The 11607-nt window shown below is 50.5% G+C and overlaps 1 protein-coding gene across 3 annotated transcripts in view; it reads right to left on the reverse strand.

Annotated features, from left to right (window-relative positions):
- efhc1 (EF-hand domain (C-terminal) containing 1) overlaps positions 1–11329 on the reverse strand; it is a 104637-nt gene extending 93308 nt beyond the window's left edge. Inside the window, exons 1-5 of one of the 3 annotated variants that reach the window (XM_059985407.1) lie at positions 11171–11292; positions 10391–10450; positions 3783–4004; positions 1854–2141; positions 1050–1199 (exon numbers count right to left, since the gene is read on the reverse strand). In XM_059985407.1, the coding sequence (XP_059841390.1) occupies positions 1050–1199; positions 1854–2141; positions 3783–4004; positions 10391–10450; positions 11171–11233 (783 nt within the window). In that variant the 5' untranslated portion in view covers positions 11234–11292. Of the gene's footprint in view, positions 1–1049; positions 1200–1853; positions 2142–3782; positions 4005–10390; positions 10451–11170 lie in introns of all 3 variants that reach the window. The other 2 variants (XM_059985408.1, XM_059985409.1) reach the window with 2 other exon arrangements.
- Between the last annotated feature and the right edge of the window lie 278 nt (positions 11330–11607).

The raw sequence follows: 11607 nt of genomic DNA on the forward strand, positions 1-11607 counted from the left end.
GAGGGTCACTGTTTGGTCTCAATTACAGAGCGTCACTGTCTGGTCTCAATCATAGAGGGTCACTGTCTGTTCTCAATCAGAGCGTCACTGTCTGGTCTCAATCACAGAGGGTCACTGTCTGATCTCAATTACAGAGGGTCTGGTCTCAATCACAGAGGGTCACTGTCCCGTCTCAATTACAGAGGGTCTGTCTGGTCTCAATCACAGAGGGTCAGTGTCTGGTCTCAATCACAGAGCGTCACTGTCTGGTCTCAATCACAGAGCGTCACTGTCTGGTCTCAATTACAGAGCGGTCACTATCTGATTGTAAACACAGAGGGTCACTGACTGGTTTCTATTACAGAGGGTCACTGTCTGGTCTCAATTACAGAGGGTCTGGTCTCAATCTCAGAGGGTCACTGTCTGGTTTCAATTACTGAGGGTCTGTCTGGTCTCAATCACAGAGCGTCACTGTCTGGTCTCAATCACAGAGCGTCACTGTTTGGTCTCAATTACAGAGCGGTCACTATCTGGTTTCAATTACAGAGTGTCACTGTCTGGTCTCAATCACAGAGGGTCACTGTTTGGTCTCAATTACAGAGCGTCACTGTCTGTCTCAATCATAGAGGGTCACTGTCTGTTCTCAATCACAGAGCGTCACTGTCTGGTCTCAATCACAGAGGGTCACTGTCTGATCTCAGTCATAGAGGGTCACTGTCTGGTCTCAATCACAGAGGGTCACTGTCTGTTCTCAATTACAGAGCGGTCACAGTCTGGTCTCAATTACAGAGCAGTCACTGTCTGGTTTCAATTGTAAAGCGGTCACTATCTGGTCTCAATTACAGAGGGTTACTGTCTGGGCTCGATCACAGAGGGTCACTGTCTGGTCTCAATCACAGAGGGTCATTGTCTGGTCTCAATTATAAAGCGGTCACTGTCTGGTTTCAATCACAGAGGGTCACTGTGTAGATCACACTTACAGAATGGTCAATATCTGATTGTAATCACAGAGTGGTCACCAATGGGTCTCAATCACAGGGCCAATGTATGACTGGTGCCTCAATACTAACCTTGCGATCGTAGGTCAGGAATTGCTTTAGCTTGTCAAAGTCGGATGGGGTGACGAACTGCCGAGCTGGAGGTTTACGATTCTCTGTGTAGGAGTCCGTTGGCATCATCTCTGGACAATTGGGGACGATGCCATGGCTGACCATGAAATCCTGGAGAGACAGAGACACCCCGAAGGTCAGCACTGGAACTGTGGAGAAAACACGCACTGAATGAAACACATCCTTCTCCACACCAGGGCCCAGGCCAAAGCCTGTTGCCATCCCAGGCCTTCAATAGACAAAGGTGACTGTTCAGCAATGGGGAGCAAGAACTCTGGCTAATATCTCCCTCTCACCAAGGGGTTATTGTTCAGTGATGGTGAGCAGGAACCCTGGCTCATACCCCCTCCCTCCCTCTCCCACCTAGAGTTATTGTTCAGTGATGGGGAGCAGGAACCCTGGCTGATATCTCCCTCTCCTTCTCCCCCTCTCTCACCTAGGGTCAAGGACCTAAAGAAATACCTGCTCCCCTTTGTTCTAAAGGGATGTCCCTCTATTCTGAGGCTGTGTCCTCTGGTCCTAGACTCCCCCCACAGTAGGAAACATCCACTCCACAACCTCTTAGTCAAGGCCTTCCAATATTGGATTAGTTTCAATGAAATCCCCCTCACTGTTCTAAACTCCAGTGAGTACCAGCCAGGAGACATCAAATATGCCTCATATGTTAACCCTTTCATTCCTGGGATCATGGTTGAGAACCTCCTCATTAAAGGGAGGAAATACACTCAGAGTTACACCGTGACCCTCGGACAAGGTGGCACCCACACAGGTGAACTTGTCGCATCCAGTGAGACGATAACGCCGACCGTAGGCCACCAAGTCCATGGCCACATTGAGGTCCTTCCAATGCCAAGTGTGGCCCTGGTCATCTTTGGGCAGCCGCTGCCGGCTGATGAGTTTGCCCTGGGGCAGCCCCGAGTTATCCACCCGCGGCTCATAGATGGCGATGCTGTCATCCTCCAGGTAGTAGTACAAAACGATGCGCCGCACCCGGAAATGCTCGTCTGCTGACTCCCGCACCGTCTCCTTGAAATAGCCATCGAAGCTCAGCACCTGCAAGGAAGGCACCATGGTCAGCGTGGAGGAGGAGACCGGGTGGGGAGGGGGACAGGGTGCTGGTGGGGAGTAGAGGGGGGACAGGGTGCCTGAGGGGTGGAGAGGGGGTACAGGGTGCTGGTGGGGAGTAGAGGGGGGACAGGGTGCTGGTGGGGAGTGGAGGGGGTACAAGGTGCTGGTGGGGAGTAGAGGGGGGACAGGGTGCTGGTGGGGAGTGGAGGGGGGACAGGGTGCTGGTGGGGAGTATAGGGGGGACAGGGTGCCTGAGGGGTGGAGAGGGGGTACAGGGTGCTGGTGGGGAGTAGAGGGGGAACAGGGTGCTGGTGGGGAGTAGAGGGGGGACAGGGTGCTGGTGGGGAGTGGAGGGGGGACAGGGTGCTGGTGGGGAGTGGAGGTGGGACCAGGTGCCTGAGGGGTGGAGAGGGGGTACAGGGTGCTGGTGGGGAGTAGAGGGGGGACAGGGTGCTGGTGGGGAGGAGAGGGGGGACAGGGTGCTGATGGGGAGTGGAGGGGGGACAGGGTGCTGGTGGGGAGGAGAGGGAAGGGGAGGGGGTCAGGGTGCTGGTGGGGAGGAGAGGGAAGGGGAGGGGGACAGGGTGCTGGTGGGGAGGAGAGGGAAGGGAGGGGGACAGGGTGCTGGTGGGGAGGAGAGGGACGGGGGACAAGGTGCTGGCGGGGAGGAAGGGGAGTCAAGCAGGGACAGGGTGCTGGTAGGGAAGGGGAGGGGGTCAGGGTGCTGGTGGGGAGGAGAGGGAAGGGGAGGGGGACAGGGTGCTGGTGGGGAGGAGAGGGAAGGGAGGGGGACAGGGTGCTGGTGGGGAGGAGAGGGACGGGGGACAAGGTGCTGGCGGGGAGGAAGGGGAGTCAAGCAGGGACAGGGTGCTGGTAGGGAAGGGGAGGGGGTTAGGGTGCTGGTGGGGAGGAGAGGGAAGGGGAGGGGGACAGGGTGCTGGTGGGGAGGAGAGGGAAGGGAGGGGGACAAGGTGCTGGCGGGGAGGAGAGGGGAGGGGAGGGGGTCAGGGTGCTGGTGGGGAGGAGAGGCGAGCAGGGACAGGGTGCTGGTGGGGTTGGAGTGAGTGTGAGAGACTTTGCCTGTGCAGGCAGCAGCTGAACACGACCAGCAATCATGCTCGTGACTGCATATTCCAGCCAGTTAGTGTCTCACTGTGGTTGTATTTAACTCCCTTCCTCTCATTTCAGACTTGTTCAGCCTTCACAGAAACTGCAGTGACTATCTCAGTCCACATTCTGGGAAAGAAGCTTATGATTCAGCTTGACACTACAAAGGAACCGTATTATTTGGTATTAATTTAGTACTTCTGAGCTGCAGTGACAGAGTTATACTTTATGTTAGAAGTTTTAGTTAGCAGCCCGTGTTGGCCTGACAATCATTATTTTTGCCTTTCGTTGCATATGTTCTTCGTAAAACTCACTGAACTGTTCATTTTGCTGCTGTGGATCTCCCTCTACACTTAGCTCAGTCTGTGGGTAGGCGGGCCATGGAGGGGGAGGAAGAGCTTAGGGTCAATGAGGTGGAGGGGAGAAAGGGCACTGTATGGGGCTGGAGGCCAGGCTGTAGAGGAGGGAGGGAGAAGGGTTCAGGGGGAGGAGCTGAAAGGGGAGGCAGCTCCGGCTCACCTGCTTGTCGAAGGCCACATGCGCGGGGATGAAGTCGGATGGAGGGGCTGCCCGACTCTGTCCGTAGGTCAGGGTGGGCTTCCTGTTTGCCAGTTCATCCTCATCTGACTGGGACACCTTATTCACAGGTATGGGCAACCCGCCGATTCCCACTTTGGGCACAAGCGGCAGAGCAATCCCGTTGCGGTAGGTGAAAGTCTGTGACCGGTGGAATTTCCACTGCTGTGACGAGAGAGGTGGTGAGACAGTCGCAGCATGACAGGAGCCCACCATCCCTCCATTTGCCTGCACACTGCTGTCCTCTTCTTCCATACTCGGAGTTGCAGATGCAATTCCCCATGACCTGGGCTGTTGTTCTCACAGAGAGGAAGGGGGGGAGAGGAGAGACGGCCTGACCTTAATCCTAATCCCAGTGGCTGAACAGGAAACAATATCCCTGGATCTACTTCCCAGACTCTTCCCTGGAAAGCTGTTGGAGAAATCTGACAAGAACACAGTGGTCCTCACAAGGATTAGGTGGAGAGTGAGGGGGCAAGGACCGAGGGAGTGAGGGGGGTACAGGGGAGTGAGGGAGTACGAGGGACAGACTGAGAGACTGGAGGACAGATTGAGAGAGACCTCGTGTTAGTGGGCTTTATAATTAGGGGCAGAAATTACAGTCAGACTCAGTTTTGTTCTCATTGAAATATGCTGTGAAGATTGTAGTTTCGTGTCCAAGGTGCAGGAAGTGGTGCATGGCAGCCATGGGAATCTACATTGTCCTAATCACCATCCTACACAAAAGATGTGGTTACAAACAGAGAGTGTGCAGAAGAGATTCTCCATGGGTGCTGTGTGTCCTGGAGGAATTCAAGTCAAGTCACTTTTTATCGCCATTTTGACCATGACTGCTGGTACAGTACACAGTAAAAACAAGACAACCTTTTTCAAGACCATGGTGCTACATGAAACAGTACAAAAACTACACTGAACTACGTGAAAACAACACAGGAAAAAAACTACACAAGACTACAGACTACCTAGGACTGCATAAAGTGCACAAAACAGAGCAGGCATCACAATAAATAATAAACAAGACAATAGGCACAGTAGAGGCAGTAAGTTGGTGTCAGTCCAGACTCTGGGTATTGAGGAGTCTGATGGCTTGGAGGAAGAAACTGTTACACAGTCTGGTTGTGAGAGCCCGAATGCTCCGGTGCCTTTTCCCAGATGGCAGGAGGGAGAAGAGATTGTATGAGGGGTGCATGGGGTCCTTCATAATGCTGTTTGCCTTGCAGATACAGTGTGCAGTGTAAATGTCCAAAACGGTGGGAAGAGAGACCCTGATGATCTCAGCTGACCTCACTATCCGCTGCAGGGTCTTGCAATCTGAGATGGTGCAATTTCCAAACCAGGCAGCTGCTCAGGATGCTTTCAATACAACTCCTGTAGAATGTGATGAGGATGGGGGGTGGGAGATGATCTTTTCTCAGCCTTTGCAGAAAGTAGAGATGCTGCTGGGTTTTCTTGGCTATGGAGCTGGTGTTGAGGGACCAGGTGAAATTCTCTGCCAGATGAACACCAAGAAATTTGGTGCTCTTAACGATCTCTACTGAGGAGCCGTCAATGTTCAGTGGAGAGTGGTCGCTCCGTTCCCTCCTGAAGTCAACAACCATCTCTTTCGTTTTGTTCACATTAAGAGACAGGTTGTTGGCTCTGCACCAGTCCATTAGCCGCTGCACCTCCTCTCTAAGTTGACTTGTCGTTCTTGCTGATGAGACCCACCACAGTCGTGTCATCGGCGAACTTGATGATGTGGTTCAAGCTGTGTGTTGCAGCACAGTCGTGGGTCAGCAGAGTGAACAGCAGTGGACTGAGCACACAGACATGGGGGGGGGGGGGCCCTGTGCTCAGTATGATGGTGTTGGAGATGCTGCTCCCTATCCAGACTGACTGAGGTCTCCCAGTCAGCAAGTCTAGAATCCAGTTGCAGAGGGAGGTGTTCAGGCCCAGTAGGCTCAGCTTTCCAATCAGTTTCTCAGGGATGATTGTGTTCAATGCTGAACTGAAGTCTATGAACAGCATTTGAATGTATATGTCTTTTTTGTCCAGGTGGGTTAGGGCCAGTTGGAGGGTGATGGCAATGGCGTCATCTGTTGAGCGGTTGAGACGGTATGCAAACTGCAGGGGGTCCAGTGAGGGGGGCAGCAGGGTCTTGATGTGCCTCATGATGAGCCTCTCGAAACACTTCATGATGATGGTTGTGAGTGCAACAGGACGGTAGTCACTGAAGCAGGACACTGAAGACTTCTTCGGCATGGGAACAAAGGTGGCGGCCTTGAAGCATGTTGGAGCGATGGCGCTGCTCAGGGAGATGTTGGAGATGTCAGTGAGAACATATGCTAACTGGTCTGCACATTCTCTGAGCACTCTACCAGGAAAATTGTCTGGTCCAGCAGCCTTCCGTGGGTTGACTCTGCACAGGGTTCTTTTCACATCAGCCACGTTGAGACACAACACATGGTCATTTGGAGGAGGGGTGAACTTCCTCGCAGCCACGTCATTATCCGCCTCAAAATGAGTGTAGAAGTTATTCAGCACATCTGGGAGGGAGGCATCCCCCACACAGTCAGGTGATGTTGCCCTGTAGTTGGTGATGGCCTGGATGCCCTTCCATATGTGCCGCGTGTCGCCGCTGTCCTGGAAGTGGCTGTGGATTCGCTGGGTGTGTGTACGCTTTGCCCCTCTGATGGCCCGGGACAGTTTGGCCCTTGCTGTTGTTAGGGCTGCCTTGTCGCCTGCTCTGAAGGCAGAGTCACGGGTTCTCAACAGCGCACGCACCTCCGCTGTCATCCATGGCTTCTGGTTAGCATGTGTGGTCTTGGACTCAGTGACGTCGTCGATGCTCTTGCTGATGTAGCTGGTCACTGATGCTGTGTACTCCTTTAAGTTGGTGGAATCGCCAATGGTTGCAGCCTCCCTGAACATATGCCAATCAGTGTGCTCAAAGCAGTTTTGAAAAGCAGAGAATTCAGTTTTGGAGAGAGTTAAACTGGCTAGACATTTTCCCCAAGGTAAAGGTGGCTGAGGGGACGTGACCTGAGGAAGTTGAGATGAAAAGGGGCACAGATAGCATGGATAGGGGGCATAAATGAGAGGGCATACAGTCGTTTCAAGTTGAGAGGAAGGAGATCTGAGGGGTATGTATTCTAGGCAGTTTGGCCCTCTGTTGGTCAGGTCTAGGGCTGAATGCCCTTCTGTGTTAAGTAATAAAGGGCATTTCAAAAGATGTGCAGTTCAACTTGAGAAGCCCACAATCTGGATATGAGTCATAGAACAAAGACCATGGAACATAGACATTAACAGCACATTACAGGTCCTTCAGCCCACAATGTTGTGCCAACCATGTAATCTACTCAAAAAACTGTCTAGAATTTCTCTAGCGCATAGCTCTCTATTTTTCTAAGCTCCATGTCCCTATCTAAGAGACTCTTAAAAAACCCTATTGTATCTGCTTCCACCACCACGGCTGACAGTGTATTCCAGTCACCCACCACTCTCTGTGTGAAAAACTTACCCCTGACATCCACTTGGTGCTACTTCCAAGCACCTTAAAACTGTGCCCTCTCATTTGGTCATTCCAGCCCTGGGAAGAAGCCTCTGACTATCCACACAATCAATGCCCTCATCATCTTAGGTCTCCTCTCATCCTCCATCACTCCAAGGAAAAAGGCAGAGTTTGCGCAACCCGTTCTCATAAAGTACACTCTCCAATCCTTGTAAATCTCCTCTGCACTTTCTCTATAGTACCCACGTCCTTCCTGTAGTGTGGTGACCGGAACTGAGCACAATACTCCAAGTGGGGTCTGACCAGGGTCCCATATAGCTGTAATATTACCTCTTGGCTCCTAAACTCAATCCCACAATTGATGAAGGCCAATCAATCCACCATATGCCTTCTTAACCAGCTTTGAGTGTCCTATGGACTCAGACCCCAAGATCCCTCTGATCCTCCACACTGCCAAGAGTCTTACCATTAATACTATATCTGCCATCATATTTGACCTACCAAAATGAACCACCTCACACTTATCTGGGTTGAACTCCATCTGCCACTTCTCAGCCCAGTTTTGCATCCTATCAATGTCCCAATGTAACCTCTGACAGCCCTCCACACTATCCACAACACACCTAACCTTTGTGTCATCAGCAAATTTACTAACCCATCCCTCCACTTCCTCATCCAGGTCATTTATAAAAATCACAAAGAGTAGGGGTCCCAGAACAGATCCCTGAGGCACACTACTGGTGACCGGCCTCCATGTAGAATATGACCCATCTACAATCACTCTTTGTCTTCTGCAGGCAAGCCAGTTCTGGATCCACAAAGCAATGCTCCTTGGATCCCATGCCTCCTTACTTTCTCAATAAGCCTTAAATGGGGTAACTTATCAAATAATGCCTTGCTAAAATCCATATACACTACATCTATGGCTCTACCTTCATCAATGTGCTTAGTCATATCCTCAAAAAATTCAGTCAGGTTCGTAAGGCACGAGCTGCCTTTGACAAAGCCATGCTGGCTATTCCTAATCATGTTATGCCTCTCCAAATGTTCATAAATCCTACCTCTCAGGATCTTCTCCATCGACTTACCAACCACCAAAGTAAGATACACTGGTCTATAATACATATTGTGTCAAAAAACCTTCCTGAACAAACCTAACAAACTCCACCCCATCTAAACCCCTCACTCTAGGGAGATGCCAATTGATATTTGGGAAACTAAAATCTCCCACCACAACAACCCTGTTTTTATTACTCCTTTCCAGAAACCTGTCTCCCTATCTGCTCCTCGATGTGTCTGTTCCTATTGGGTGGTCTATAAAAAACACCCAGTAGAGTTATTATCTCCTTCCTGCTTCTGGCTTCCACCCACAAAGACTCCATAGACAATCCTTCCATGACTTCCTCCTTTTCTGCAGCCATGACACTATCTCTATCAGCAGTGCCATGCCCCCACTTTTTTTGCCTCCCTCCCTATCCTTTCTGAAACATCTAAAGCCTGGTACTTGAAGTAGCCATTCCTGCCCTGCACCATCCAAGTCTCTGTAATAGCCAAAACATCATAGCTCCAATTACTAATCCATGCTCTAAGCTCATTCGCTTTATTCATGATTCTCCTCACATTAAAATAGGCACATCTCAAACCAGGCATATCCCTCCTCTATCACCTGCCTATCCTCCATTTCGCACTGTCTCCAAAATTTCTCTATTTGTGAGCCAACCTCCCTTTCCTCTGTCATTTCAGTTCGGTTCCCACCCCCCAGCAATTCTAGTTTAAACTCTTTCCAATAGCCTTAATAAACCTTCCTGCCAGGATATTGGTCCCCCTGGGATTCAAGTGCAACCCATCCTTTTTGTACAGGTCACACCTGCCCCAGTAGAGGTCCCAATGATCCTGAAATTTGAATCCCTGCCCATGCTCCAATCCCTCAGCCATGCATTTATCCTCCACCTCATTCTATTCCTATACTCACTGTCACATGGCACAGACAGTAATCCCGAGATTACTACCTTTGAGATGCTGCTTCTCAACTTCTTTCCTAACTCCTTGTAGTCTGTTTTCAGGACCTCCTCCCTTTTCCTACCTATGTCATTGGTACCAATATGTACCACGACCTTTGGCTGTTCACCTTCCCACTTCAAGATATCATGGACATGATCAGAAACATCTCAGACCTTGGTACTTGGGAGGCAAACTACCATCTTGGGAGGCATTTCTTTCCTGCCACCACAGGATCGCCTAACAGACCCCCTAACTACAGAGTCTGCTATCACTGCTGCCATCCTCTTCTTTTTCCTACCCATCTGAGCCATAAGGCCAGACTCTGTGCCAGAGGTGTGACCACTGTTGCTTCTCCCAGGTAGGCTGTCCCGCCCCAACAGTACTCAAACAGGAGTACTTATTGTTAAGGGGAACAGCCACTGGGGTACTCTCTAGTACCTGCTTCTTGCCCTTCCCTCTCCTGTCTGATCTTCTCCAACAACAGCCCACTAGTGAAGTCAGACTCACTGGTCTATAATTTCCTGGGTTATTTCTACTCTCTTTCTTCAACAAGGGAACAACATTTGCAACCCTCCAATCCTCCAGTACTTTTCCCATCCCTATTGATGACACAAAGATCTTGGGTCAGCAATCTCCTCCCTCACTTCCCACAGTAGCCTGGGGTATATCTCATCTGGTCCCGGTGATTCATCGAACTTGATGCTTTCCAAAAGCTCCAATACATCATCTTTCTTAATGTCTATATGCTGAAGTGTTTCAGTCTGCTGGAAGTCATTCCTGCCCCTTGTGAATCTCTAGAAGGTTACCCCTCACCTTCTTTGCTCCAGGGAAAATGCTCCCAGCCTGTCATCCACTAAGGGCACGCTCTCTTCTCATTACTACCATTAAGGAACAAGTAGCACGAAGACACACCTTCACAGTTCCTTCCCCACCTCTATCAGATTTCTGAATGGATACTACCTCCCTACTTTCTTTCCTTCTGCACTAATTATACATTTTGAAAACATATTTCATTGTAACGTAGCTTTTTGTTATTATGTACTGCACTGTACTTACTTACCAAACAATTGATACTAGAGCGTACAATCATCAGTGATATTTGTTTCTGCACCTGGCGCTCCTTGAAATACAAATCGAAGTAAATATAATAAAAATTTAAATTATAAATCATAATTAGAAAATAGAAAAGGGAAACTAAGGTAGTGCAAGTCAGGCCCAGATTCGGGTCAGGATCTGTTCAGCAGTCTTATCACAGTTGGAAAGAAGCTATTCCTAAATCTGACTGAATGAATCTTCATGCTGCTGCAAAACAACAAATTTCGCAACATACTGTATGCCAGAGATATTAAACCTGATTCCGAATCCATTGTAATAGCGATAGAAGGGCAGGTGTTCTGTGTGCTGTAGTTGAATAAACACAGGGGGTAGGCCAGGTATCCAAAGGGGGTTGTCCTCAAGGTGATCAGGTGCAGAGGGCTGTGAGGGTGGTCTCTCCACCAGTCAATGCTGGGCTCGACTTCCAGCCCCAACTCTCAGCTTTAGCTCCCGCCCCCTCCCCTCCACCCCCCAGACCCATCCCCTCAACTTTAATCTCTAGCCCCATTCTCCCCCTCAAACATCCTCTCAACCTCCTCCTCTTCCCTACCCCTCTCCCAGACCCAACCTTCCTCAACTTTAATCCCAATCTTCCCTCCTCAACCCTCTAGACCCTCGTCCCCTTCCCATCGGCCCCGGCCTCCCCCTCAACCCGCAGCCCCACACTCTCCCTCCCCGTTTCACTCACCCGCTCTTCCACCCTCCCTCTTTACCCTCATCCCCACCGTGTCCAACCCCTTCTCACCGTGGGGTCACGGACAGAGTTCCCCGGCAGCAGAGGCAACCCCCGCACTGGGTAACACGACATGGTCTCGCAGCAGAAACCGCCGTCGCCACGATCCCTCCGATCAGCTGTTCCCTCCTTCCGTTTCCATGCAACAGCCGACGGGACGGCGTTTCCATGGAGACGGTAAACAGCGCGCTCGCCATTAGAGCGCGAGGATGGGGGTGGGAGAGACACACTTGGGTACACAAACACTGATACAGTGGGACGCAAAAGTTTGGGCACTCCTGGTCAAAATTTCTGTTGCTGTGAATAGCTAAGCGAATAAAAAACAACCTGATTTCCAAAAGGCATAAGGTTAAAGAAGATACATTTCTTTAATACATTAAGCAAGATTTTTTTATTTCCTACAGTTTCAAAATAATAATAAAGAAAAATGGCCCGAAGCAAAAGTTTGG

The sequence above is a fragment of the Hypanus sabinus genome, chromosome 12 (assembly GCF_030144855.1).
Source record: "Hypanus sabinus isolate sHypSab1 chromosome 12, sHypSab1.hap1, whole genome shotgun sequence".
Lineage (NCBI taxonomy): Eukaryota > Metazoa > Chordata > Chondrichthyes > Myliobatiformes > Dasyatidae > Hypanus > Hypanus sabinus.